General features: G+C 39.6%; 1 protein-coding gene across 12 annotated transcripts in view; it reads left to right on the top strand.

Annotated features, from left to right (window-relative positions):
• DGKI (diacylglycerol kinase iota) overlaps positions 1–25,789 on the top strand; it is a 199,970-nt gene that overhangs the window by 137,745 nt on the left and 36,436 nt on the right. For all 12 annotated transcript variants that reach the window (XR_015285660.1, XM_086884902.1, XM_086884901.1 and 9 more), the window contains 6 exons: positions 4,873–4,952; positions 6,826–6,870; positions 9,709–9,778; positions 12,210–12,250; positions 14,507–14,634; positions 15,176–15,301. Coding sequence is in view for 11 of the 12 variants with exons in the window: in XM_086884902.1 (XP_086741028.1) it covers positions 4,873–4,952; positions 6,826–6,870; positions 9,709–9,778; positions 12,210–12,250; positions 14,507–14,634; positions 15,176–15,301 (490 nt within the window). In the remaining variant the exon portion in view is untranslated. The remainder of the gene's footprint in view (positions 1–4,872; positions 4,953–6,825; positions 6,871–9,708; positions 9,779–12,209; positions 12,251–14,506; positions 14,635–15,175; positions 15,302–25,789) is intronic.

The raw sequence follows: 25,789 nt of genomic DNA, 5'->3' as shown, positions 1-25,789 counted from the left end.
ATAGAATCATAGAATGATTTGAGTGGGAAGGGATCTTTAAAAACTATCTAGTCCCAACCCACTGTCATGGGCAGGGACCACTTTCACTAGAGTAGGCTGCTCAAAGTCTCTGGCCTTGAACTCTCCTAGGGATGGGACATCTACCACTTCTCTGGGCAACCCATTCCAGTGTCCTGCCACTCTCATTGTAGATAATTTCCTCCTAATATCTAATCTAAATCTACATTGTCTTGACATCTCATAGGGCATATTCAGTACAGTCCTCTGCCTTTTGAGCTAATGGGAAATTGTCATGCATGAAGTCTGTCATCTTTAAACTAGAAGAGATGTGCAGTATTTCATATAGGTACAAATTGATACTTACCTTAGAGAAGTAGGGAGAAGCAAGAATATTAAGAACCTTTTCATACTTTCCAGGAAATCACGCTGTAGTTTGTCTTTCCCATGCTTTTCTGTTATGTTCTTCTGTCCATATCCTACTTGTGTGCTTTGTTAATGCTTTTCTGAATTGATTTCCTCTTACTTTTTCAGTCCTGTTGTCCCCTTTGGATAACTCATCCCACACACATCCTTCCTTCTTTAGTCTGTCTCTGCAGACCTCACAGCTCAGGTTCCTGTTCTTTTTCTTTTCCCTAAATACTTGTTTGTTGTTTATCTAGATCTCTGCTCTTAGCTCTTAGTCCCAATATCTATTCCCAGCCAGTTTCAATTCCCAGCTCTTCAAATATTTTTCCATAATCCATTTCTTTCTATGTTGTGTTTGGCACAGGTTCTCTCTTCCTTTGACTTGGGCAGCTTCCCTTTTGGCAGGGTATTGGAGAAATCACTGAAAGACTGGAGGGGATGACTGCCTTTTCAAACATGGTCTGGTTTAATCTGATAACCTCCACTGTATTTTGCCTCCTTATATGTGAGAATTTTGAACGTGGGCTAAAAACCTAGTAACCAATGGACCTAGGAAGAATTGGGTTTTCTCAGTTTAATAAGCAGAAGGGATCTGAAGAGACACATGGCTTCGATTTGTGTGGCAAAAAAATCCTTTTGTACAAACTCCGTACAGACTAGTTTTATTAAAACCATACTAGTGAAAGCCAAATCTCTTAATATAAATGTCTGAATATCTTATAATTCTCTAGCATGAATTTACTTGGTCCTTCATATTCTTAGTATCAGTGGAAGCCCCTCAGGAAAATGACATTCTTATGACGTATTCAGTAGTGAGGATCCTTTATTTGTTATATTAAACATTTACAGTCCAATGTCTAATCTCCCCAGTCCCCTGAGGTATGTCAGAATCAGAATGAGTTTTCCTGGCATTCACATCTACTGCAATGTTCTGTCTCAAGGCTGTTTTGTTTGGGATTTAAGTGGGTTAATCATGGTATTAAGATCACAAATTGTATCCTTTCTTTAACAGTAAACAGGAAAGTTAATTGAATTTTATAATATATGTAAGTGTATTTGGGCTTCCTTCATTTGTGTCCTCGATACTATTAAAGAGTTCAGTAGCTCTAGGTATTCAGCATAATGGGCACTTAATAGGTGGAAGATTTGTTTGTTGTTTATAAATTCTGTAGCTAATTTCATGAGGACTTAGGAAATCACTCCTAATCTTGCAGTTAATTAGAACACCAGGCTGGCCATACTGCTGTATCTGCCCAACCCTCTTCCTACTGGTCCTTGATTTTGGTTAGTGTTGCTAGGAACAAAAACCTTTCTGTGGTACTGGTTCAGATTATGAAGCAACTGTCTGCCTGTCTCATTTCCTGGGGTTTTTGCACTGCTGCTCATCATAGCTGCCTGGACAAAATCCTTTTTCATCATTTGGGGAGCACAAAGGAATTGGGAGATGGATGCAAGTGGCCAGAAGAGCAGGCGCCTCAGGAGAAAAATATCTGGCACTTGAGTACTGTGGCTTGGCTCATGATCTGAGACTATCCTTTATTTTTGGCAGATTCACATGTGTGGGTTTATCCATATATTCACAGGAGTGGACAGTGTGTGGTTACATGAAAAGTTGTTTTGTAGTGCCCATGCTCTTAATGTGTTCACACTCCCACCTCCCTTCTGGCATCTCCTGTAATCCCAGTGCCCACTTCTGTACTGACCACATCCTCATCCACACAGCAAATGCAGAGGCTCCTGTAGTCCTGGATCTAAGTGCCCACAATGTTACTGTCTGCTTTGCACGTTGACTTGGCCTTCAACTGATTTATCATAAATTAGCTCATTTTGCCTCTATTGCATGGTATTGTGCTATTTGTAGAACGAGAAGCAACCCCAGAGTTTCTATCCCATTATCAATCACGAAGTGTTTGCTTTTGTTTTAGAACAGCAACTATTGTGAAGCACTTTGCAAATCTTGACTGTGTGGTGCATTTTGATTGCTTATTGTGGTTTATGATAAAAATGAGGGCTCTGAACATTTTCCTTGCTGAAAGCCAAATGGCTCTTGCAAAAGGAGCCAACCAAGCAACAAACAAACAACAAAAATTGGAAAGCAACATATTAGCATACCCTGTAGTGTTATCCAGTAATGACTTCAAAGGTTTTTCAAAGGCCATAAACCGCATGGAATGGAACCACTTGAGACCCACCTCAGACATTACCTCTTAGCTAGTCATTGATCCCAAAAGCCATACATCATGCTAATTCACGATTTCCAAACAGTTAAGGGAGCACCTTTCTTTTTAAGGACAAAGTCACACAGCCCAGATTTTCAGAACTGTTCTTTGACCACTAAGAACCAGTATGACATTAATTAAAGCTGTGAATCACTACTTCTTCAATCATTAGATGAGACTCACAAAGTATCACCACCAAGATATCTACTGCTTGCTAGTTTTTTCTTTTTAGACATTTTGGTGGATTTTTTTAGAATTACGAATGTTTTAAGGTCCTTCTCTTTTGGTCTTTCAGGAATGATGATAGTTAAGGATTCCAATTCTGTTATCTGTGTTTTGTCAGGTCAAAGCTTTAGTCCCCATTAAGCACAGAAGAGAGACAAAATCTATGGTGACAATCTGTGAGCCAGTGTTGTAACTCCCTAGTGCTCTGTAGCTGTTGGAGGTGTAGCTGTGTCTGCTACAATTCAGTTTTTAGTGCTATAAATGAATTTAACAAACACTTATTTCAGTAAGGGCTGCAAAGGGATCTGCTCAATTGAAACTAGATAGCCATTAAGAACTCTCTGCAAAGAGCTTAAGGGGCTCCTGCCAAAGCAGGTTAAACAATAATAGACACTAAGCAAAGAGAATCAGTCAGTAACCCAGAGCACTGGAGTGCGTGAAGCAAGCCCTGTTTCTGACCCTCCTTCCACATGCTTGTCTCTCAGTCTCTGTTCTGTAGTGAAAGAATCTGGGAGGTCTCCACGAGCTCTGTTTCCACCTGGCCCTTCTGAAAATGTGCAGGGGGATTGTCTTCACTATTGGATGTCAGTGTTGTTTTAGGAGATGTGTGGCCTCTTCCTTCCCACCTATCCCTTTTTATGTTCCTGTTCTCACTCCAGCATTTTTTTCCCTGACTCCTGTTTTCCTGGGTCCACAGCTCTTCTGCTGTTCAATTTGCTTCCCAAACACAATTCTGGCAGCATTGTTTAGCCCTGTGCTGGCCTCTGAAGTCCACAGTGGCCTTGACTTCAAAAGGCGCCCCCCAGCTCTTTTCCCTGGAAACCACTGAGCTCCTTATGTGCTTCAAGCTTCAGTGGACCAGAAAAATAGGAGGTCTCTTCCCCACTATCTTTTAGCACTGTCTTGTTGTCTTATCAGAATTAAATCTTGTCAGTATTTAAGTATCTCTCCTGCTTAATCAAATTCTTTTCAACAGCGGGAAGGGTTGGAGCACAGTTGTGTTTTCTGTTTATCTCAGAAACCTTGGTGATTTTATGTTGCTGCTCATTATTCAGTTATCAAAATTGTTTATGAGTTGATAGTCTGTTCTGCTTCTGGAATATTTCATGTGAAGATTTAAATATCTTTCCTGCTGCTTCCAAAATTTTTTGGTCATTATTTGATTAAAGAACCTTCAGGGAGAAAAAAAAAAGAACTTAATTCAGTGATTTGCTTTCACAAATACAGGTACTCAAGAGTTTTCACTTGTTTTCTTTTTATTTAATGTGATCTTAGTAGGTAGCTCTCTTGGTACCTTTCTTGTGGACTTACTTTTTTCTCTTTTGTTGTATTCTTTATTATTTATCTTTATTTTTGTGATTTTGCTTTGAACTCTTTTTGGTGTTAAAAACAGAATGAATGTGGAAACCTCCATCTCCTGTTATTAAAACTTTTGTCCTAACCTGAAAGGTTTTGCTGTATTTTCACAAGTTATCTTCTGTTTGTTATTTTCTGACTAAATATGGAAATGTGTCAATTCTGTGTGTAAGTGGAATAATGTTGGTTTTGATTTAGAAGCACCTTTACATTAAAATAACCTGGTGTTGGATAGTTTTCCCTGAAATCAGGCTGTGACTTCCCTTGCTTTAAATCTGTAGATTATGAGTTCTGAGAATGAAATATCACTCTTATTACAGGGTATAAAGGTCTCTCCCATAACACTTGTTCTGGGGTATGTCCCTTTGTTTTGCAGACAATATTTGATGTTCAGATCTGAAAATGAAGTACACAATTTAACTGAATATGTTTTAGCTTCTTTCATGAAACAATGAAAGATGGTTGAAAATGAGATATTTGATAATTATAAATGGGTGAAAATAATGATTAATAATATGCTCTTGTTTTTACATAACTGTTAAGGTTTAAATAGTAAAAAAGAATCATGAGGATATTAAAAAAACAAAGTTGGAAACCATTGCAAGTCTGTTACAGTTCAAGAGACTTCAGTTAAAGAGGTTTTTCTTTGTTTTTTGATTTTTTTCAGCCATTCCCCTAGGAATCATAGTTGTACGAGGAGATTGTGACTTGGAGACTTGTCGTATGTATATTGACCGTCTACAAGAGGTGAGGCTTTTGTGAATTCTGGTATCATTTACAGGCCTATTTTATGCTTCTTTCAGTTCAGCAGGGGTCTAATAATTGCAACAGTCATGTATCAAGAGCATTGCAATTTGCCTACCATTGAAATCAAAATTCTAGAATTCAGACATGATAATAAAAGTACTGGAAAATATTCACTAGACAGGCAATTAAAAATCATACTGATTCCTTTTAAATGATAATAGAATTGAAGTGGATGGGTGTGTTTACTTCTCCTTGATTTATAATGGAATACTAGGACTTTCCATATACCTTGTTGAAATTACATAAATTATAGATTAGAAAGTGTGTTATGCAAGGATAAACACTGTGGTATTTGAGTGGGTCTAATTATGTAAATATAGTTCTCTAATGCTGTCATTGAGTAATCTGAGACACCACTAAACACAGCAAATATCAACTAGATATTTTCAAAGACACAGAAATGGGTGTTCACGCAGCTAACAATAGTTTTGCTCTTATTCTCGAGCACCTTGTCTCATGAGAGTTCATTCTACAATAGAGAGGAAATGCAGACTCCAAATTCCTCATTACCAAAATAATTTTAAGTGTGAACCCCTTTAATGATAAAACTAATGGATTTTCATTAATGTATTGTCTCTGATTTTTTTCAATCTCTTAGTGACAGCTTTCAAAAACATTCACAAGTCTGTGGATGCTACATTTATAAAGAATTTATACATTTACATTTATAACAATTTATAATTGTTATAAACTGCCTAAATTATATTGTTGTCTAATTTATGAAGGATCTGTGAACTTCATACCTTCCACTGAACTCTTTGGGAGCCACTGACTTTCCATAAGTTTTGGAAGTCTGGACATGCAGTCTGAATATGAGCCTTAGTTTCTCACTTCAGGTTTTCACTTCTGTGCATTTCAGCCAGGATTCCCTTCATCAAATGCACTTTTGGACATTCAGACCTGGGGTGTGACTCTTATTATCAAATATATAACCATAGGTGGTACATATTTGAAGTATCCAGTACAGAAAATTGCAGTAAATAATAATAATGATTACAGCAATAATAATGATGATGATCTCATCAGGTTAGAAATGGGATCTCACACTGAGTTCAGGCAGTTTTAGGTACAACCCCTGAAGAAAGCAGAGCTAGATATTTTGGTTGAATTACCCATACTGGTTGTGGAGAAGCTGTGTTTCTCCAACCTTTTGGAGGGTTTGTACTAATTTTTGTGTGTGTGCTTGATTTGGCTCCGTCCCACTTGCTGGGAGCAGAGATGCCAAGGTTTACTGGGCTCTGCCAACTTGCATGCTGCTGGAGGGCAGTGGTGTGCAGGCCAGGCTCTTTAGTAGACTGTGTCATGTGCTATAACTATCTGACAGAATGTCTATTAAAATAAATTAGATGCCTGAACCCTGTTAAATGTCAGGATCATTCTGATATGACCTCCTTGGAGTGAGGTTGTCTTAAAATAGAGAGAACTGTCAGTGGGTTTCTTTAGTGCATTAATCACTCAGAAATATTTGCAAAAGTGTCTTACTGTATTTTCATTAATTTTGTTACTGATATTGTAAATTTAGATAGTTCTCTTGGAACAAATAGATTTTTTTACCACAATAAAGATACAGTGTAAGGTTTTGGTTTTTTTTTTTTTTTTTTTCTGAAACTGTTTTTTGGACCAAATGTATACAAATCTAAACTTCGGGTTAACTTTCCCTGACTTTTCTGTGGAGTTTGTTTCATATGCTTAAAACCAGTGAAAAATATTTGCAAAATTATTTATGTATGCCCAGCCACTTCAGATAATAGAACAGCTCTTCTTGTTGCTTTAATCTTTTTCATCACTGCCATGTCTTTCATTCTCCTGCTAGGACCTACAGTCAGTAACCTCTACTACACAGAGAGTTCATTACCAGGTAAGATAAGCTTTCCTTTTAGTATCAGAACAGAAAGAGGCTTAAAAATGGGAATGACACTCTTTGCATTTGAACCCGTATGTTCTTGAGTGAAAGACCCATATGTTGGATGAATTTCTAATTATCTGATTATTTTGTTTACCCTTAAATATTGGAAGCTAGTTCTGCTTTCTCTTGGACAAGTTTTATGGAATCACCTTTAAAATTAACAGAGCTTGATGATGTGAGTGATGTTGTAGTAGCAGTATTTTCCATATGCAAGTGAATGAACAAATGTGTCCTGTGGGACAAATGACAAAAGTAAAATTGTTCCTCTGTCTGAGAAACTGAACAATGACCTTGTATTGCATAGCTGTTGTAATGAAGTCTATCACTGAGAAAACAAAAGGTGTTTTAGCAGGCCCATCCTCTTAATAATTCTGTACAGGACAGTCATCTACCTTTACATAATCTTCAGGGTAATGTTTTAGTACATCCTAAGCAAATGTGTGTTTTCTGTATGAGACAAATAACTCTACTAACTCTTGAAATTATCTAATATTAGCATGGAGACTTGGCACAAACCATGCTCAACTGACATAGTGCACAGGAAAATTTGCATGGTGTTGATAGTATTTTCCTAGAAATAACAATGCAAGTCTTGTTGCATCAGCTGGCATGAGTTCACTGAGAAAGCATACAGAGACCCAGTCCACAGGAACCAGTTCTGGTGAAATTGCAGATAATTTCTTTGGGGTTCATCATTACTTGGGTGATACATAATTCCAGTTTCACAAGAATGCCTGTAGATGCACTGGCTGCAGACACTATAAGAAAATGCAATTTGGCATGTTTTCCTGGAGTTGCCTTCTTTATATCAGTTCATGGTTTGTTTCTTTGTTTCCCTATCCAATGCTAACTTCATATTCTTGACATTTCCATCAATCATTTTCCTGGAACGGAGTTTTAGAACAGCGTTAGTGTCTAGAAAATTGACTAATAAACCAGCATGTATGATTCTGTTCTCATTATAAATTAACCTAAGTGGCTGCTGACTGCTCCATGTGTAGGAAACTGCCTGAGGTAAAATGAAGAACTAAATCTGTGTATATGGGGAGATGTACAAGAGAGCGTGAAATGTCAGAAATCAGCTCCATACTTGGCTCTAACCTCTGCAGTTACAGCAGTATATAAATTAGTTGCCTACCCATCTTCTCTAGTGCACAGCAGTGTGAAATCCCTAACATACCATTCATTTTTTATGATGCTACATTTTAAATTCCCCCCTCTCTGTGTTTTGTCTTCATCACTTGTTTGTCTAGGATTCTTTTTTTTTTTTTTTTTTCCCTCAGTGGGTTATTTCTGCAAATTGTCTCATTAGATTAATTTGAGGTTTGTTCCATATTTCTTGGTATCTCTCTATATATTACAGAAATGGGGAAAAGAGGGGGATAAAGGGCATGAATAGGGTGCTTGAGCTGATGAAACCATCTTCATACCTCACTAATAAGGTGTCATGGGTACTTTTAAGTCTCCTAAATGCAATTAACTTGTGTGATTCCTCTGCAGTTCAAAGCAGGCAGTCAGCAGAAATACTAGCAAACCCAGGTGCAAATGAGAAAAAATATATTGGTGTGTTTTCTCATTCTGTTTTGTTTCTCTAATGAGTTTAATGCTCACAAAATATCATTCTCATGGGACTGAGACTTTGCAAGCTCGGTCTGTAGTTGGACTGTAATGAAGTCTTGGAGGGAGTATGTCACAAAGTGCAATTTGTGACTTGAGTTGAAATTTACCAGCAGTATTCCTATCTTCATTTTCTCAGCATTTTGTACTCTATGAATTTTACTAATTTCTCCTCTTTTTATAAACTGCATTGTAGTACACACCATTGGATGTTTTCTTCCTTTTGTCCTTTGCGTTGCAGTCCCTTCCATTTCACACAGAGTGGACTAAATATTAAGATACATAAAGCTTTGTGCATGTAGATACGATGATGTCAGCAAGCCCAGTAGATTTCAGAGATCCTTGATTTTCCAACAAACATTCCAGTGGCCCTACAATCAAACCTAAAAATCCCACAAGTCTGTTTGCTTGTATTAGACAAAGTTGTATTTTAAATCTGATTCTATGAAATCCCTGAAATGTATTATTTGCTCCTCATGTATAGTTATAGTTCACTTTATGGAATGTTACGCTGTCATTGTCTCCATCTCTGTGAAGCAAGAGGCTGGATACCATAACCTGTATATGAGAATAAGGTTTAAGGGATCAAGTGAAATCCTCCCTGTAGCTTTTCCTGCCATGTCATTTGGTGCACTACTCTGTGGTCCGTTGTCTGAAAGAGAAGTAAATAATCTTGAGCCAACACATACCTGAATTTACAACATTTGCAGATGTGCTGATTGTACTGCTTAAGATGTGAATAAGGACAGAACCTGTGTCTATATAAATTATGTGTGCCAAAGGTCCATGCTACTCTGTTTTGCCCTGTGCAAATATATTTGTGTTTAAATGTTGTATGCAGTAGATTTAGGAAGTTGGCTGACCATGGAACAGAGCCATCCATGATCACCCTCTGCTCTCTTAGATCCCTTTGGATCTCTTTTGCTTTTCCAGTAACAACTAAAAACACATGAGGTAGCCCATTTGAGCCTTTGATAAGTACAGTTCAGGAAGAATATCTAAATTCCTCCCCAATAATTTCATTTGGCTCCTGAGTTATATAGATTTTGCACATTGTGCAATGTCAGTAAAGCAAAATAAAAAAGTCAAAGTCTAGAAAATCTAGAAGTCCTTTCTAGAGAAGAAACAGTTTGTTGGGGTTTTTTAATAATGTAATTTTCATGCCCTATCCAGGACCAGGAAAGCTCTTTCCCCAGAGTACTTTCTGTTCAGAGGCTCTCTCCTAGATGGTGCTTCCTAGATGGTAAGTGCATCTCCCCTCTCCTGTGCCTAGCATGCTGCCTGCTTCTGGTGGGCTTATGGAGAACAGTTCTGAATGTATTACTAGAAGGGGGTAACTGTTCCTTCTTGTTACACTGAGCAGGTAAAAATGGAGCTGAGTGCCCCCCTTTCCCCTCTAAAAAATGAAACAGGTCCTTCATATAATAATCAAAATATCTTCTGTAGCTTTTTCATCCCTCAGAGGGGTGTTTCCCAGAGGCAGGTTACCAGCTTGGTTTATCAGTGTCTGCTGTGATGAGCAGACTTTATGGCATGCACTGCCTGAGCTCAGAGTGCAGCCAGTTGTGGCAATTCACTGCTGCTGGCAGGGCTGAGTTCTTTACCCTGGTTTCTCTGCAGGTACTTTAGGCACTACAATGTTTAGGTGACAGAAAGGTACCTCCCTTTCCTTGTAACTCTGCACTGGAGAGCTGCACTTGTATTTGGCCCAGACTTCGTAAAAACAGATGATTTATCTGGGCTTTACATCAGGCTCCAGAGCACAGGAATTAGCAGCTGAAATGGATGGCATCTGCTTTTACAAAAGCTTCAGCATGAGGAGACTTGAATTTTTAATGCTCAAAACAAAAACAAATTATCCTTGGCAATTTCTAATCACCCTTCTTTGTCTCTCATGAGGGACATTGATAAAAGCCATGGTGAGAATCTGTTTGGCTTTTGGAGAAAGCTGGATGGGTAGATGTGTTCAGATTTTGTCTTTAGTATTTGATATTCCTGTGAATTGCCAAAACCTACAATGCTGCATCACTGTGCTCTTGTGTCAGAACTGCAGAGTGAATGAACCTGATTTCACTCACCCAAATAAATGCAAAGCAGATACAAAAAAATGGCATCTGATGAAGCACATTGTAGATGATAACTACTTTTGGGTTTAGTAATATAAATTGTTTGGCAATGACAAGATTCATAATACATACTTCATTTGGTGAATCCCCCAATTTTCATGTGTTTTTCATGAGTAGAATAAATTTTCCTTGAACATATTGCTAATTCAGAGTCAATATCTGTGGCCGTGTATTTGATTCATAAAGAGCTCCTAAGCATATTATTGATCTTTAGATTCTGAATTTGAATTAATCCCATAAGACCCGTCAAATTCAGTATATGCTTGCTATAGTCGCATCAGAACAAAGCAGCTTTTTCTGTCACTTATTTTAATGTAATCAATTCTTCTTATAAGACTGAAATCCATTTTACACATTTTAAAAATATTTATTTCAAGTTAATATTTTCAGTGACTACTGTTTCATTAAGCCTTATCTTCAAATTCAGCATTTGATGGGATAGGAATATCACAGAATCGTAGAATGTTAGGGGTTGGAAGGGACCTTAAAGATCATCTAGACCCAGCCCCACTGCCACAGTCAGGGACTGTCTCACTAGACCAGGCTGCTCGAGGCTTTATGCAGCCTGACCTTGAACACTGCCTGGGTTGGGGCTTTCACAAATTCCCTGGGAAACTATCTCACCACTCTGACAGTAATTTCTTCCTAATATCCAGCCCAAAATTCCCCTTTTTTCAGTTTGTACCCCTTACTCCTTGTCCTGTCACCACAGTTCATGATGAAGAGTCTGGCTTCAGCCTCCCTGTAGGCCTCTTCAGGTGCTGGAAGGTTTCTTTGAGGCCTCCATGCAACCTTCTCTTCTCCAGGCTGAACAGCCCTAATTTTCTCAGTCTGTCTTAGTAAGGGAGGTTCTCCAGTCCCTTTATCAACTTCATGGCCCTTCTCTGGATTTGCTCTGACAGTTCCAGGTCCTTCTTGTGTTGGGGACAGCAGAACTGTACACAGCACTCCAGGCAGGGTCTCACAAGAGCAGAGTAGAGGCAGAGAATCCCATCCCTTGACCTGCTGGCCACTTTCCTTTTTACTGAAGCCCAGGGCATGCTTGGCTTTCTGGGCTAAAAGCGTACCCAGCTGGCTCATGCTGAGTTTTTCACCAGCCATCAAGTCCTCCTCTGTAGGACGGCTCTCAGTCACTTCTCCACGCATCCTCTGGCTGTGCCTGGGATTGCCATGGCTCCTGTGTAGGACCTTGCATTTTGTTGAACTCCATGAGGCTTGCACTGGTCCACCTCTCAAGTGTGTCAAGGTGCCCTTGGCTGGTGTCCCTTACCTCCAGTGTGTTCACTGCTCCACCGAGGCTGGTGTGAGCAGGGAACTCACTGAGGGCACGCTCGACCCCGCTGTCCGTGCCGCTGACAAAGATGCTGGTCACAGTACTGACCCAGGACACACCACTCATATGGACATTAGGAATTAGCTTATGTCCTTGTGGAGCCACTGTGACTTCCCTGACACTGGGGTTGTTTTATGAGCCAGTAATGTTAGTGCAGCCCATCTTCTCCAGGCAGTCCTGCTCAGACTGTTTTCTGCTGTTTCTCTGTCTTGCAGCAACTTCTGCTGATCGTTTTTACCGCATTGACAGATCTCAGGTAAATCCTTATTTGTTTTCTTTTCATATAGATTACTTTTTTTTTTAATCTATGTCAAATGCAGCTTAAAATGAATTATTTGACATTCTTCCTGTGTATTGCAAAGTGTTACTCATGAGAAGTAGAGAAAAAAATTCTGGACTGTTTTTTAGTTGATCTAATTCATGTTCTTTCACTGAAGTCTCGTATCTGCTGACCATCTGCCATTCTGTTTACTACCAATCTGATGCAGAGGAGAATTTTCTGCAATTGTTTTCCTTATCAAGTCTTACTCGGGGCATCTGTGTGGCACCAATGTATTTGTATTTATCTTTTCACTAATGTTTTTAGGCACCAGAAGTCTTGATCCTGTGGGGGTGTGTGTGTGTGCGCACCATGAAATAGCTATGGAAGTTAAGATATTGTTACAATTTGAGAATTATGAACAGAGATATATAAAATACTCATAAGGAACCCCAAAACAATGTATATCTCTGCTGGATTCAAACCTGTGGCATAGATCTGACAATATGAATGTATTTTCTAAGACACTGAAAATTTTACAGGGCTTCTGGTGTTTCTGATTTGTAGTCAGAACAGGCCAATTAGTGGCTCAGCATTAGGTTCAAATTGTTGATTTCACACTGTGGTTGTTTGTATCTGGGCCCCCTGAGAGCTGTGTAAGCTGTTTCTGAATCACAGGAATGTGTTACTGCTTCTTAGCAAAAGCAGCTGGTGCTTTAGCTCAAGCAGAATGAGTTGAGACGTTAGTTCAGAGTTCCCATGTTCAGTGTCTGCATGTAGACACCATGGGACTTCTTTGCACACAGTCAAATAAATGGTTTGATGTTGCAATCTAACCTTGGGAAGGCAGGGGTGAAGAAGATGCTGCTACAGATTAAACTGGGCAATTTTACTCTGGCTTATTCTGCATTTCTTTAATACTTGACACTGTACTGATGGTCATTTTTAATGCCTACTTGTCCTGGGGTGACTTTATGATACTGGTATCCCCAATCGTCTGGTTTATGTTATATATTAAGTCCTGCACCTTTAAGACTGTCTTTGAAAGCAAGAGAGGGGAAAGAAGAAGCGCGCAGTGTGTTAAGGAAAACATCACTCCCACGCACCCCGCTCCTGGACTGTGGTGTCTGCAGCACGGACAGACAGCGGGACAGAGCTTCTCTCTGACTTTTAGTTAGTTTTAGCTAGCTGAGGCAGAGGAGTTCCCTGGACCCTTGTTTTTTTCAATTTTCTTGGATCTGTGCAAGCCTGCTCTGGACTGAACACCCAGCCAAACCCCGGGAGCTCACGCCTGTGGCCCACCGGGGCCTGGGCCTCGGCACTTTTCCAGCGCCAGAGGGACTGATAAAAACCTGAGCGAGCCGAGCTGCACCACATGAAAAAAAGACCTTTCTTCCTAGACTTACCATCCCATCGAACAGCAAGAGGTTTTATTATTTAATAATTTTATTATTTAATATTACTCAATTTTCTGTTAAATAAACAGCTTTTTCCACTTCTCTCCACGGAAATTTTTTTTTTTTTTTTCCCTTTTCCCGGACCCGTTGGTGGGGAGGGGCATTTCCCTGTGGAGATCCCCATTTGGAGTTTTCCTTCCTGATTTGCCCTAAACTAGGACACTACTTCATCCTGTGATTCTGTGGGGGAAAAATTAATACTGTGTGTTGGTCCCAGCACTCAAACAATGGCAAATTTCCTGTCCATTTGCCTACATAGACAGGCATACTCACACTCAGTGTTTTTTTTTAAAAGACAATTAACCTTCAGTGTCAATCACAAAAATAACGGATTGAGAAAGAGAGCTTTGGTAATGGAGATGTGAAAACAGAATGTACAAGTGGTGGAGATCTGGAAGAGTACTCCCAAACAAGAAAAGTTTTGTCAACCATCATGAAAGAAGAGACTTCAGGTGTTGTCCTCATTTCAAAATGCAAACTTCAGATATTTGGGTAGACCTCCAGGATTCATCAGAATGGCATAGTTATCGAATAACAGCCTTTAAAGTGGTGCTGTGAGTGTGCAGCTTGCTCATTGGGAATCTTGTTTGGTTTGAAATTGATGACCTATTAATCGGTGACTTCTGTGCCATTGATTTTAATGTGTGTGTGTATGAGTACACACTTAAATACACAGAGTCCCTTTAATATTCTTCAGAGAACCTGACATGCAGTCAGCTCATTCTAGGGCACTGGGTACTCTGAGAGACCACTGATACTGCAGGTTCATTATCTGTTGCTTGTGTCACTCCAACAGGAACATTTGCACTTTGTGACAGAAATTTCGCAGGACGAGATTTTTATTCTGGACCCAGAGATGGTAATGTCTCAGCAGGTGGGGACGCCTCCAGGAATGCCTGATCTGGTAGTGGAGCAGGCAACTGGGTGAGTGTTGCTGGGATCTGATTTTCAGCCGTTGTATTAGTGACGGGCATCTCTTTCTGGTCCCCTTTTCTGAAGGATTAGGAGATATGGGAGGGTGGGTATTAGGCAGGAACAAATTGAGACGTGGTAATTACAGGAGGACAGCAGTATAACATCTATTCCATTAGATTTCCTGGAGCACACAGCAGGACTAGTGGACTTCAGCACCTTTTAGCCACCTCACACCACGTGGCCCTAAATCCTCCCATGAATCTCTAATGATTGAGTTACAAACTTCTCTGCATGGCCAGAGTTTTGATTCCACTGTGTAAGGCCCTAAAGCTCTTTGTCTCTAAGACTGATCATGAAGTGTCTCTGTTTCTCATCATCCTCTTGACAGACCAGAAATGCTTCTACTCATCCTTAGGAACAGCATTGTACTGATAATGAATTAATCTATTTTAGCTTGCTGAAAAATGCAGGGAACCAATGAGCATAAGACCACTTCCAAGTGGAGCACACAAGTGGTGTGAATGCCTTTCTCTTCCTCCTTCTCCCTTAGAATATCGGATCGGTGGAATCCTGCAGTTCGGAAGAGGATGCTGAGCGACAGCGGCCTTGGGAAGATTTCTCCCCACTACGAGGTACCTGACAAACAAAAGGACGCCAGCCAGACACATATGCTGCAGTAAGAGTCCTCTGCATTTCTCTGCTTGATGATGCAGTCCCTGTCATCACAGACAATCCCTAACGTCTCCTTTAAGCTTAATGAATTGTGCCAACATGCTGAAATTACAAATACTTTTTCCTACTTCTCTTTTGCTTCTCCCTTCTGTTCTTCCTCATTGTTCATTATTTTTTGTTCTTGCCTTTGTTTCATTCTCTGTGGCACGCTGCCCTGTTAGTTAATCTAAATCCAAGTTTTTGAAAAAAAATAGCTTATTTTGGATGACTGAAGTTTCAGCTAAGAAAATCTTGGCAACTGGTTAGGTGAAAGGTCAAAGCATTCACCCTCAAGGCAGCTCTGATGCAATGTGACAAAGCAGAAACCTTCAGAACTGCTGCTTATTGTCAAAGATATAGCTAATGCTTTTTATATAATCTTGAATCATGTAGGATGGCTGTAGAAAAACAGTAGTTTTCTTTCTCACTACCTTCTATGCTCAGACCTATTAAAAAATATCTCTTATACTACTTATCACTTTTTATCTATTAAAAGTGGTTCTCAACTTTTTGGTCATTTCACTTTAGATTTTCAAAACCATTAGTAGATCACTACCAAAGATTAGATGGGAAATGTCTGTCAGAACTCTGTTGCTGGCTTTGAAAGTTATTTGTGTTTTGGAGTTGTATTCCCCTCACCCCCCAAGTATATAATGTATAATTGTGTTTCTAGTTGTACAGTATCAGCAACCCTATGGGCAGGTTTTTAAACTTAGTATAGAAAAATTAGGAATAGTGAGCATGTGGCCTTTTTTTCAGATTTTTTTTTCTGTCAGGTTGTGTGGGAGGGGCCTGCAAGGTACGGGGCAGGCAGAGCCTACAGCTCCAGGACAGGTGTGGTGGGGATAGGCTGTCTAGCCATCAGGCTACCAACTAGAAACTTTCCAGCTAACTGGAAATTGCTGTCAGGAGGAGGTGTCATGGCAAGAAATGGTGATCAAGGTAGCACTGCCAGGATTAAATTGCCTGGTTTTCTCCCTGAGGGATTCTGGATCAGTTCTTGATATTCTTTGCAAAGAGAAGAATGGTGAATTCAGGTTCATTTTTCCATCGACTGGAATGGCAGGGCCCAAAATCTGAAGCTGGAAAAGCTGTGAGAAAAATGATGCTTAGAGAGTTTTAGGCAGTGTGGAGAAATGGTGAGAACATGTGGACTAGTTTCTTATTGATAAGAAGAATGATTTTGTTTACATCAGCATGACTGGAAATGTTTACTTAGCTGTAACAATTACATTTGGTAGATTTATTAAGTACAAAGTAAGCTGGTAGCTTTGCTCAGAGTAAAGTGTCCCTGTCACTGCCTACTATGAGGAATTGTTTTCTTTACAGTTTCTCTAAACTTTAATTGTTTTGGCTGAAATTTTTCATGCTAAGGTTCAGTCTATGACTGATTCTTTTTCTTTTAGTAAAAACTTCAACAAAAAAGCCAATTTTTTTTTTTTTTTCTGAGGACAAGATTTGTGGGAAATGTACTCCTTTAAATGACCTTCTTTCAAATAAATAAATCTAGTGGTTCTTTCCTGACATGTATTGGTGCTGGTAGTGGAATGAACCTCACTGGAACGAAATTTTGGAAGCTTGACATTTAGTAAAATGTCATCATAATACCAGTGAGATGCCTTTTACTGTCTTGAAAATTACCCCTGAGTTTGCCCTGCTGATGGGTTGTTTGTGCACTTTGGAGACACCTAAGGTTCAAAAGCGTTGCTTTCAAAAATTTCTGTCTGTACATGCTCACAGAGGAGTTACACTACTGTGTGCTTAATTCAGGTTGCTGACCTGCCCACAGGGCTGAGAGAAGTGGGACTGTGCTGCTCATTAACTGATCTCCAGCAGCAAGGAAAAAATGGATGCAGTAGTCATGGTCAGATGGAGATGGTCAGGAGAAGGTGTATGAGGGACCAAGGAAAAGTGGTTGCAAGAGGCAAAGGAGTAGAAGGGAAAAGGGAGCATGTGCCAGGACTTGGGGAATAGGGTTAAAGGAGAGGAGCTGTTCAGGACACAGAGGATAACCAGGCGTGTCTGGCAAGTCAGAATGGGAATAATGAAAAGGAGGAGGGCATGGGGTACAGATGGGTAAGTGATGAGTGAAACATGCTAGGGGCATGGGGGAAGGGTCTGTGGCTGTTTCTCTCCAGAATACAGAATTCTGGGTTTTTGCAGGTTATTACACTGGTGGGCAAGCTCTGAAATATGTTTAGACACTGCCTCACTTGCTACCAAGGTGGAAGGTGTACGGTAAATGAGTCAGGGGACTGCAGGGGAGGCAGCAAGGTATTATTAAATTTAAGACAAGACAAGAATGATGCTCTGTGGGACTGGCTTCTCTTTTCAGCATCCGTGACAGAAATTCTGAATGGTGAGGATTTACAACAAACTTTTCACGAGTGGCCGATTAACCGTGGGCTCTTCATTCTGTGCATGTCCACTGTGAAGTAGGTTTGGTTACTGGGAGGTCACTACAAGGAGATTTTGAAAGGGTGTGGAGGGCTGGAAACTAAGAAATAGGATTTCTCTTGCCTCAGGTTCTATTACTAAAAAGAATGGAAACTTGGTACCTGCTTCTCCAGCTGCAGAATACAGATAATATTGCAACCTCACCTTAAAGGAGCACAGTGAGGGTGAATTTCATGGTCATGAGAAACCTGGATGCTATGGGGAGAACTGTCAGAGATGCTTAGCAGGACATTAATCATTTTGCATTCTGTGCACAGTTTTGGCAGTGTGGAAGAAATAAATCTTGAGGCTGTGCAGTGCATATATGGGAGGCAAAAGTCCAGTAGAAGAAAATAGAAAGTGGCAGTGTGACTAAAAGTTGTCATAACATTTGAGTGCAACAAGGTTGCAGAATGATCCCAAAATTTTGAGATCCCAAATTTCTAAGCTTCTGGATGTTTGGCTTAGAAATCTAAAAAAAATCTCTCTAACATGGCACATTAAAGGAAAAAAATAAGTACTTTAGAAAGCACTATTATATTTTGGCAGATGAAGTTGCTTACAGGTTCTCTGCAGTGATTTGCCCCTTCAGAAATTATTTTTCAATTAAAATTTGAGAAAAGGATTTCAGCAAAATTCCTAAACAGGAATATGGCAGAGAACAGAGGAGTCAATTCCTCCTGTACACAGAGCTGACATGGATCTTATAAGAGTCATCAGCATCCAGTGTTTTTTATCTAGTCAGAAATATTGTACAGCTCAAAATGTATTATCCTATAGCCAAGGACAAGTAACAGGGGGCTTGGTGTGAGAGAAAGTGCCATTGTTGACTCACTGGGAGTGGTTTCTCAGTGGTCATTTTTCTCCTAAACAGGATATGACCACAGCTGGTTATTATATAGTTTCAGGATGTATAGATTGTATTATCATCACTATATACACACATGTAGGTGTGTGCATATGTACATATATATATTCACACACACACACACATACATAAAACTTCTTTAAGATTAAGTAATTATTTCTGACAAGTGAGGAATGTAGCTAAAAATTCAAAGTTGAATGATCCCTTACATTATTTCAGTAAATGAAAGCAGAGAACAGAATATGTGATCTAAAAATGATTATAATGTTAGGTGTTGCTTTTGATGACAAGCTTGTTTGGTTAAAGCATAGTGTGAATAAAATGGTTTTGAGTCAGGGGTCTTTCTGAGAGAAAAATTATGCTTTTGTTTTCAATAAACTGAACTTCATATTTTTTTCAGGTAGCTGTTGATTAATAGTATTTCCTGGTTTGTTTCTTATTTGTTCCTCTTTGATCTGTGAAGGATTGGACAGGACATGGAACAGTGTCTTGATGCAGTAACCAGGAGCTGGGGCAGATTGTAGTTTAGTAGGAACATCAATTAGTGTGAACACTGCATTTTAAAATACCCACATTGGGAGGACAACTTCCTAGGACTAGAGGTGCTTGATCTTGAAAAAAGGTAAATATTCTGGTCTGACTGCACTGATACAGGTAATTTGTACATGAGTGAGTTCATCCTTTGATTAAATGGTGCAGTGAGATGCAGAAGACCTCAGCCTGCTGTGTTTGTTGTTGGCCATGTATTTCTCTTCTTAGCTGTTTGTCACCCTGTTATATGATGAGAGCTGGAAAATTCAATAAAATAAGAACCCCAACAGCATACAGAGATGAAAAGGTGACTATATCTTGGTAGAGGTTTAATCTGCATATTTTAATTGAAGTCATTAATTTTCCCACTATTCGGGGCAGTAACCAGCACTTTTTTAGCATCTGTCCAGCTGTGATGGTAATGTGTTTCCCAAGCTGCTGGCTGCATTTTCTGAATCAAGTGCATGGCTTGTGAAGGGTGGGTGAAGGTTGGCCAAGATGCCATCTGGTCTTGTCAGGGAAAGGAAGAAAAAACGCCTGTAGGTGCTGGAAGATGGCTGCAGCCCTTTCCACTAAATAGACATTAATTAGCTAGTAATACCATCCAGGCACTACTTTATGAAGCAATAATAACCTAGTTTCTCAGAGGGAAGAAGAAAAAGAATAAATGCCAAGTGTTTAACTCAGCCACAAGTATGTGATTGTTGCCCAGGAACACAGTGTGACAATGCAGATGTTACAAGGTGGTTTAGGGTATTTTTTTAATGTGAAATCTTCATGTAATACAATATGAGAAGAGCATCAGGGATACAAATTTGCATGTAGAAAGGAGAAAGAATGCTCATTTAGTGGAACTTTAGAAAATATAAAGAGATGATTCAGAACATGCTAGGCAGGAACTTCCTAGTGACAGTGAATCTTTAAAATTTCAAATATTGGTAAGGACTTGAGTAATCCAAGGGTTTGCCTGAAAAATTTTGCATTTGAAAACTCAGCATCAGCTCCTAAATAGGCAGAGTAGTGTGCCCTGGTGTTTTTGATAGCAAAATCTGAATTAATTTTCAGGTTCAGATTTAGTTCAAGAAGCATTTACAAAATTACACAGCAAGAGTGAAGTGCGTATGTCTTAATCAGGTTTTTGTACACCTGTAAGAATTGCTTTCCATTTTGCAGATGAGGCACCATGAGTACTGATTACTTTTAAACAAATCTTATTTTAGTGAAGGTGTAAATCACCAATTACCTTTATGTACACTCCTGTGCAGTCCTTATAGAACTTGAATATAACAGAGTGCAATGTCTGCTTTTTCCTCAACTCTTCCTTTTCTTTCTCTTCTGTTGTCTTGGATGCATTTACAAACAGCTTGTAAGGCATCTTTCTCACTACCTAAAGTGGAGCATGAGGGATTTGCATAAAGCAACTCTGCCTCTCTTTAGGAAAGTGATGTCAAAAAGGTGGGGTTGTCACTGGAAAGTAAGATGTAGACTCAAAGAAGAGGGAAAGTGTTGTAAAGAGGACTTAGAATTACTCAGAAGAAGGTAAACATGGGTTAAATAGGAAAGGAACTTTGAGGAAAGCAAAGAAAAATAAATTATAAGAACATGGCAAATTAATTATAAGAAATTGGATGGAAAGCAAGTTCCCTACATGAGACTGAGTGTGAAAAAAAGTGATGCATTTTGGTGTGGGGTCTGGTCCTGTATTTTTAAAGCTTTTACTATTTGTCAGCATGATGCAGTCACAATACTTAACATTTTATGCACATCCCAGATAGAAGCTACAATTTATCCACTATTAGGCAAACCTTTCTTCAGTTCCTCTATAAATCTTCCCTTACCCCCACTTTTGAAGAATTTCTTGGCAAGGATGCAACTGCTAATTTTGTAAGTCTAGTGCACAGGTGTGGTAAACATTGTTGTGTATTTAAGCTTCTATTGTGAATATGATTTCTCTGTATACATCAAGTTATTTGCATGTTCATTGTTTTGAGAGATTTTCAGTGGGGAAAAATACAAGAATTATTCAGGGACTTCTGGTCATGTCTGATTAGGAGACACGCCTTGACTCAGCTGTAGAAGAAAGAGTTAGGAGAGGAAAACAATGCTAAAATGAGAGAGAATGGAGAGGAATTTTGATACTAAAATACCTTTGCATAGACTGGCCTGCATGAGATATGTTTTTGGTTTATCCTGAGTGGGTAAAACATGAGAAAAGATGCTCTCGAGTCAGGATTCAAGAGGCTTTGTGCTACTTCAGCTGGAATTGTACCATCTCAGGGATGATTCTGGGCATGGAGAGATCCTGGCATTTAGTTCCAATGTCTGAAGGCCCAAAATCAGGACAAAGGAAAGTGTTGCCACATACAAGCCCGGCTAGGTCAGGGGATGAGGCAAGGCTTTGTGGTGATTGCATGCACTGGACCTGAGGGACCTTTGTACATAGTGGAATCAGATGGTTCTGGAAACTATTCAACATAAACTTTCAGCAGCTTCTGGTGTTACCTTTAAATGATTGCATACAGGCAAAATCTCATTTAATCATCTCTTCCTCTGTTTTGATTAGTAGAATTTTTATGTCACCACTGTCAAGTCTGGCCTTATCTACAGAGAACTGGGCTGTAGAAAATTCATGGGTTTTACTCCTTAAAATTTTCTGTAACAGTTATTAGTAATTGGTACTTACATATCATCCTGACAACCCCAGTCCAATAACATTGAGCTTTAAGGCACAGCTTTTTGCTTCTGCTCTTGTTAACCATAATTGGGAAAAGAAGAAAGCAGAATTTGGTTTAGATTTGCATGTCTAGGACCTTATTTGTGTATGTGAATGCAATGCAAAGAGTGTGTGTTTTTTTTCAAGAGTGAAGTCTCCAGCTTTTGCTGTTGAGGCAAAGGGGTTTCAATAACAGCAGGCACATGTGAGGTGGGTTTGTGCATCCGCCCCTTCGATAGATGGCAGAAATAGAGCACATCCTGTACTACAGTACATCCTGTACGGTGTTTTTTTTTCCCTCATCTCTACTTATTACCAATATATTTTATCTTTCAGCATTTAGCTCCCCAGAGTGGATTAGGTGGGATTTTAACTTCCTCTTTTCTCACCAGCCTGCCCCCTCTTAATGACTTTTGTGGCATCTCAGCACCTGATGCACAGCTGAGGAAATTCACTCTGATGACAGATTATTTTGACAGACAGGGACATGCGAAACACTCCCACACATGATGAGACTACAAATTGACTTCTTTAGAGAGATCTTGCTTCTTGACTGGCATCCCACTTTCCAAAAGGGAAATGCAAGCAGTCCAGCTCTCCTCCTCTCCTTGGGGCAACTTCAAGCAACAGAATGCACATGTATGCGACAAAGGAATCATCTTACCTGAATGTTAAAAAGTCAACTACCATCTGGCTTGAAAATGCCTTCTGAATGTTTCCAGTAGATAAAGGGGCAAAGCCAGGTTTTCCACATGGAATGTAAGTTTTCATTTCTGAGTGCATATAAAGGATAAAAAAATGATGTTGTCAAAGTAAAGATAGCTGGGTACCTTGGTTTCCTTTAAATGGTTTACCATAACAGTTATTAATCTGCTTTCTACTCTCAAGCTGATAGCCAAGACTGAATCAGTGAAGTCTCTTTTGTTTTAACAACTGTGTTCCTCTTCCCCTTTGCTTCCATCTTTGTTTGCCTACTTTGGTCCTTGGTTTACAAAACAGAATCTTCTCTGAGAAGTAAAACAGTTTTACAGCAAAGAAGACAGGAATATATCAAGACAATAACTTCTCATAATCTCGTTTTCTTTTTGTCCGCATAAAAGAAAATTATGTTTGATAATTTAATTTTTAAGGCCTACTGCTTTCCTTGCAAACATTGGACATGTGGTAACTGTACCTGACAGGAGCAGGGTAGCAAGAGTGGATCTGACAATGCCACTGTAGAATGTGAATATCCCCCCCTCCAGCTTTATGGGCTGGAAACAACAGACCTACAGTCCCCAGTGACATTAAAGGTGCTGGAAAAGGGGATGGATGGGTTTACTGGGGTGATAAAGGATGAGTTACAGAAAGATATATTCTTCTGGGTGTACTTTAAGCACTGTTATAAATATAGGTCAAATATTCTCCAGCATGGCAGACTTACAAGCCAATCAAGCTTGGAAAAGCTGTGTACCTTGTAGTTTTAGACATGTATGTCAGTATTTACGTGTACTTCTTACTCGTTTGTAGGAGTTGAAGTAAGAAAAAAACAACCAGAACAAAAACCAAACCCCAAACCTCCCAGTCCTAATTTTCTGAGTGTGGCACAGAAATAGCAAGCCTTGTGTCCATGTGCTCTGTCCCTGCCATAAGGAGCTGCCATCTGCTTGGAGAGGAGACTGGTTCTTAATGTGTTCTCACTCAGTACCAAGCTGTCTTATCAAAGCCAAAGCTAGCAAGCTTCAGAGCCTGGGTAAGAAACACAGTCCTATACATATGTTACACACACATTGGGCTGCATACTGTGTTCAAGCTTTCACACCTGGACATCTCATTATATGCATTCAGACTGTATTTCTGTTCCTGTTCATATCCCTAAGTTCTGGTTTAACAGGCTTTCAAAGAGAATAGAAATGTAGTTTGGTAAAATAGCTGCTCTAAACTATCTCACAGGAGTACTACTTTGCCTGAGTTGACTGTGTTAAAAAAAAAAGCCAAACCTTTTCATAATTCTTCAGATATTTTCATGTTTGTATTTCTGCTGTGGCTGAAAACTGGGAAATGTCAAAAATGCAACAAAAAAGCTAAAGACAAAGGATAATTGTGTGAAAATAGGTCATCTTTTGAGGTTTGCAATGGAGTATTTTAGACCTGCAAAAATTAGTGTTTGGGTGAGGCTGGGAATGATATTTTGATATGAGCCTTCACTTGACTCATGGAACAAGAAGTGAGATTTTTCACTGAGGCTGCTTGGAAAGTTCATTGTTTCCCAAGTTGTGTGTCTTGGCACAGCTGCTCTGCAGGGAGCTGCACTTTCTCTTCCATGTCTGGTGTATCTGAGTCCCCTGGCTCTGGGCTTATATGTCAGGGTGTAGGAGGTACAGTGCCTCTTTAACATGCCTGTCAAACAACCTGGGTGAGCAGAGAAACTTCTGAAAGCTTAAAAACATTCAGTTTGTCCCTGCTTGCCTGCTGCTCCTCAGCGCTAGGAAAGGACCGCTAAACCCCACAGCTTTGTCTTGGTAGCCGAGACAGAGAGTGTTTAGCAGTGCTGGCACAGAGGTGTGTGCAAAGGAGGGAAATACATGGGGAGCAGGGCCATAACAGAAAGCCTTGCTGAGGCTCTGGCAGTGCTGATGCCCATGGGCAAGTAGGGACAGATGGACCTGGCTAAATTATGCCAAGAGCTGAAATCAGAGAGCCAGAGGTGGCTTGGAGCCAGTGTAACCTTGACTCCTAGATTCCTATTTCTGTGCCAGACACCTAAAAGTGCAGCGCAAAAGCTGTATCTGAAACTCCCAATAGAAGTTTTATTTTCTATCAATTAGTCTATAGCAGGAGTGCAAACACCTCAGCAGTTCTTTTCTGCCTAGGATCTGTGTCTTATGCATATTAACTAAGGTGATTTTTAATTTTTAGGGTATTTTTTTAAAAGATGGCAGGAAAGTGAGTGTTTCCTAGTGCTTACCACTTGTGAAAATCAGGCCTCTTATTTTTTAACATAATTGCGAGAGTCCATTTCTGAGGGATTCAATGTTTCAGGAACAAAATGCTGTTTCTCAAAGTGACTGGTTTGCATTGTTGTAACAAACACACCATTTAGGATAGCTTCTGGATTGTTTAGAAACCCAAAGTGGCCAAAAATTATTTGAGTAGTATCTCAAGACACCAAGCAGCTGACGTGCTTCACCTCCATCTAGCCTGAGGGCCAAGTAGAGATGATGTCTTATGAACCAGGTTGTACCTGAGGTGCTCAAAATGGGGCTATTGTTCCACTGTGCCTAGCAAAATAATTTATTTCTCTGGGTTAAATAACAGTTGAAGTCCGTAAAAAGTGACCTCTGCTTTCATCTTTTTGTGGAGAAAGTAAAAGTGCACTGATTTGTTGTTGAGGAAAAGCCAGATGTTTTGTTACCTAATGGATATGCTTTTATTCTCATGTAGAATGGTAAAGAAGTGGGGCCACTTTAGCTCCTGTTTCAGGTCTTAATAATGACATGTGTCAAACAACATCCAATCCCCTATCATCCAGGTTTTTGTTTCACTAAAGCATTACATGGTGTGCCTAGATCTTACTTTCTATAGGTCAGTTTGGATTTTGAAGATTTAATTAGGGTCTGGAAATGGAAGAATAGCATTTCAAAGAGGGATAAGACCCTCTTCAAAATAATTTGTTTGCATTCCACTGAGATATTTTGGTGCCATGTGATGATAAGAGAAAGAAAGGCCAAGTATTTAAAAAAAGACAAAACCAAAAAACCAAATCCAAACAAGCCATGATCCTGCCAAACAGTGATCCTGCTGCTCGTTTGGAAATACCTTCTTTTTCAAGTCAGTACTGAGCCAGATTGCTCAGGTCATATTTTGGGGTAAAACTATCTTAACCGATATGAATTTCATAGAATATTTCCGTGTCCTTCTTCTTT

The sequence above is a fragment of the Cyanistes caeruleus genome, chromosome 4 (assembly GCF_971803275.1).
Source record: "Cyanistes caeruleus chromosome 4, bCyaCae1.hap1.1, whole genome shotgun sequence".
Taxonomy (NCBI): Eukaryota; Metazoa; Chordata; class Aves; order Passeriformes; family Paridae; genus Cyanistes; species Cyanistes caeruleus.
Note: the sequence above shows the minus strand (reverse complement) of the source record. Positions and strands in the feature narration are given on the sequence as shown.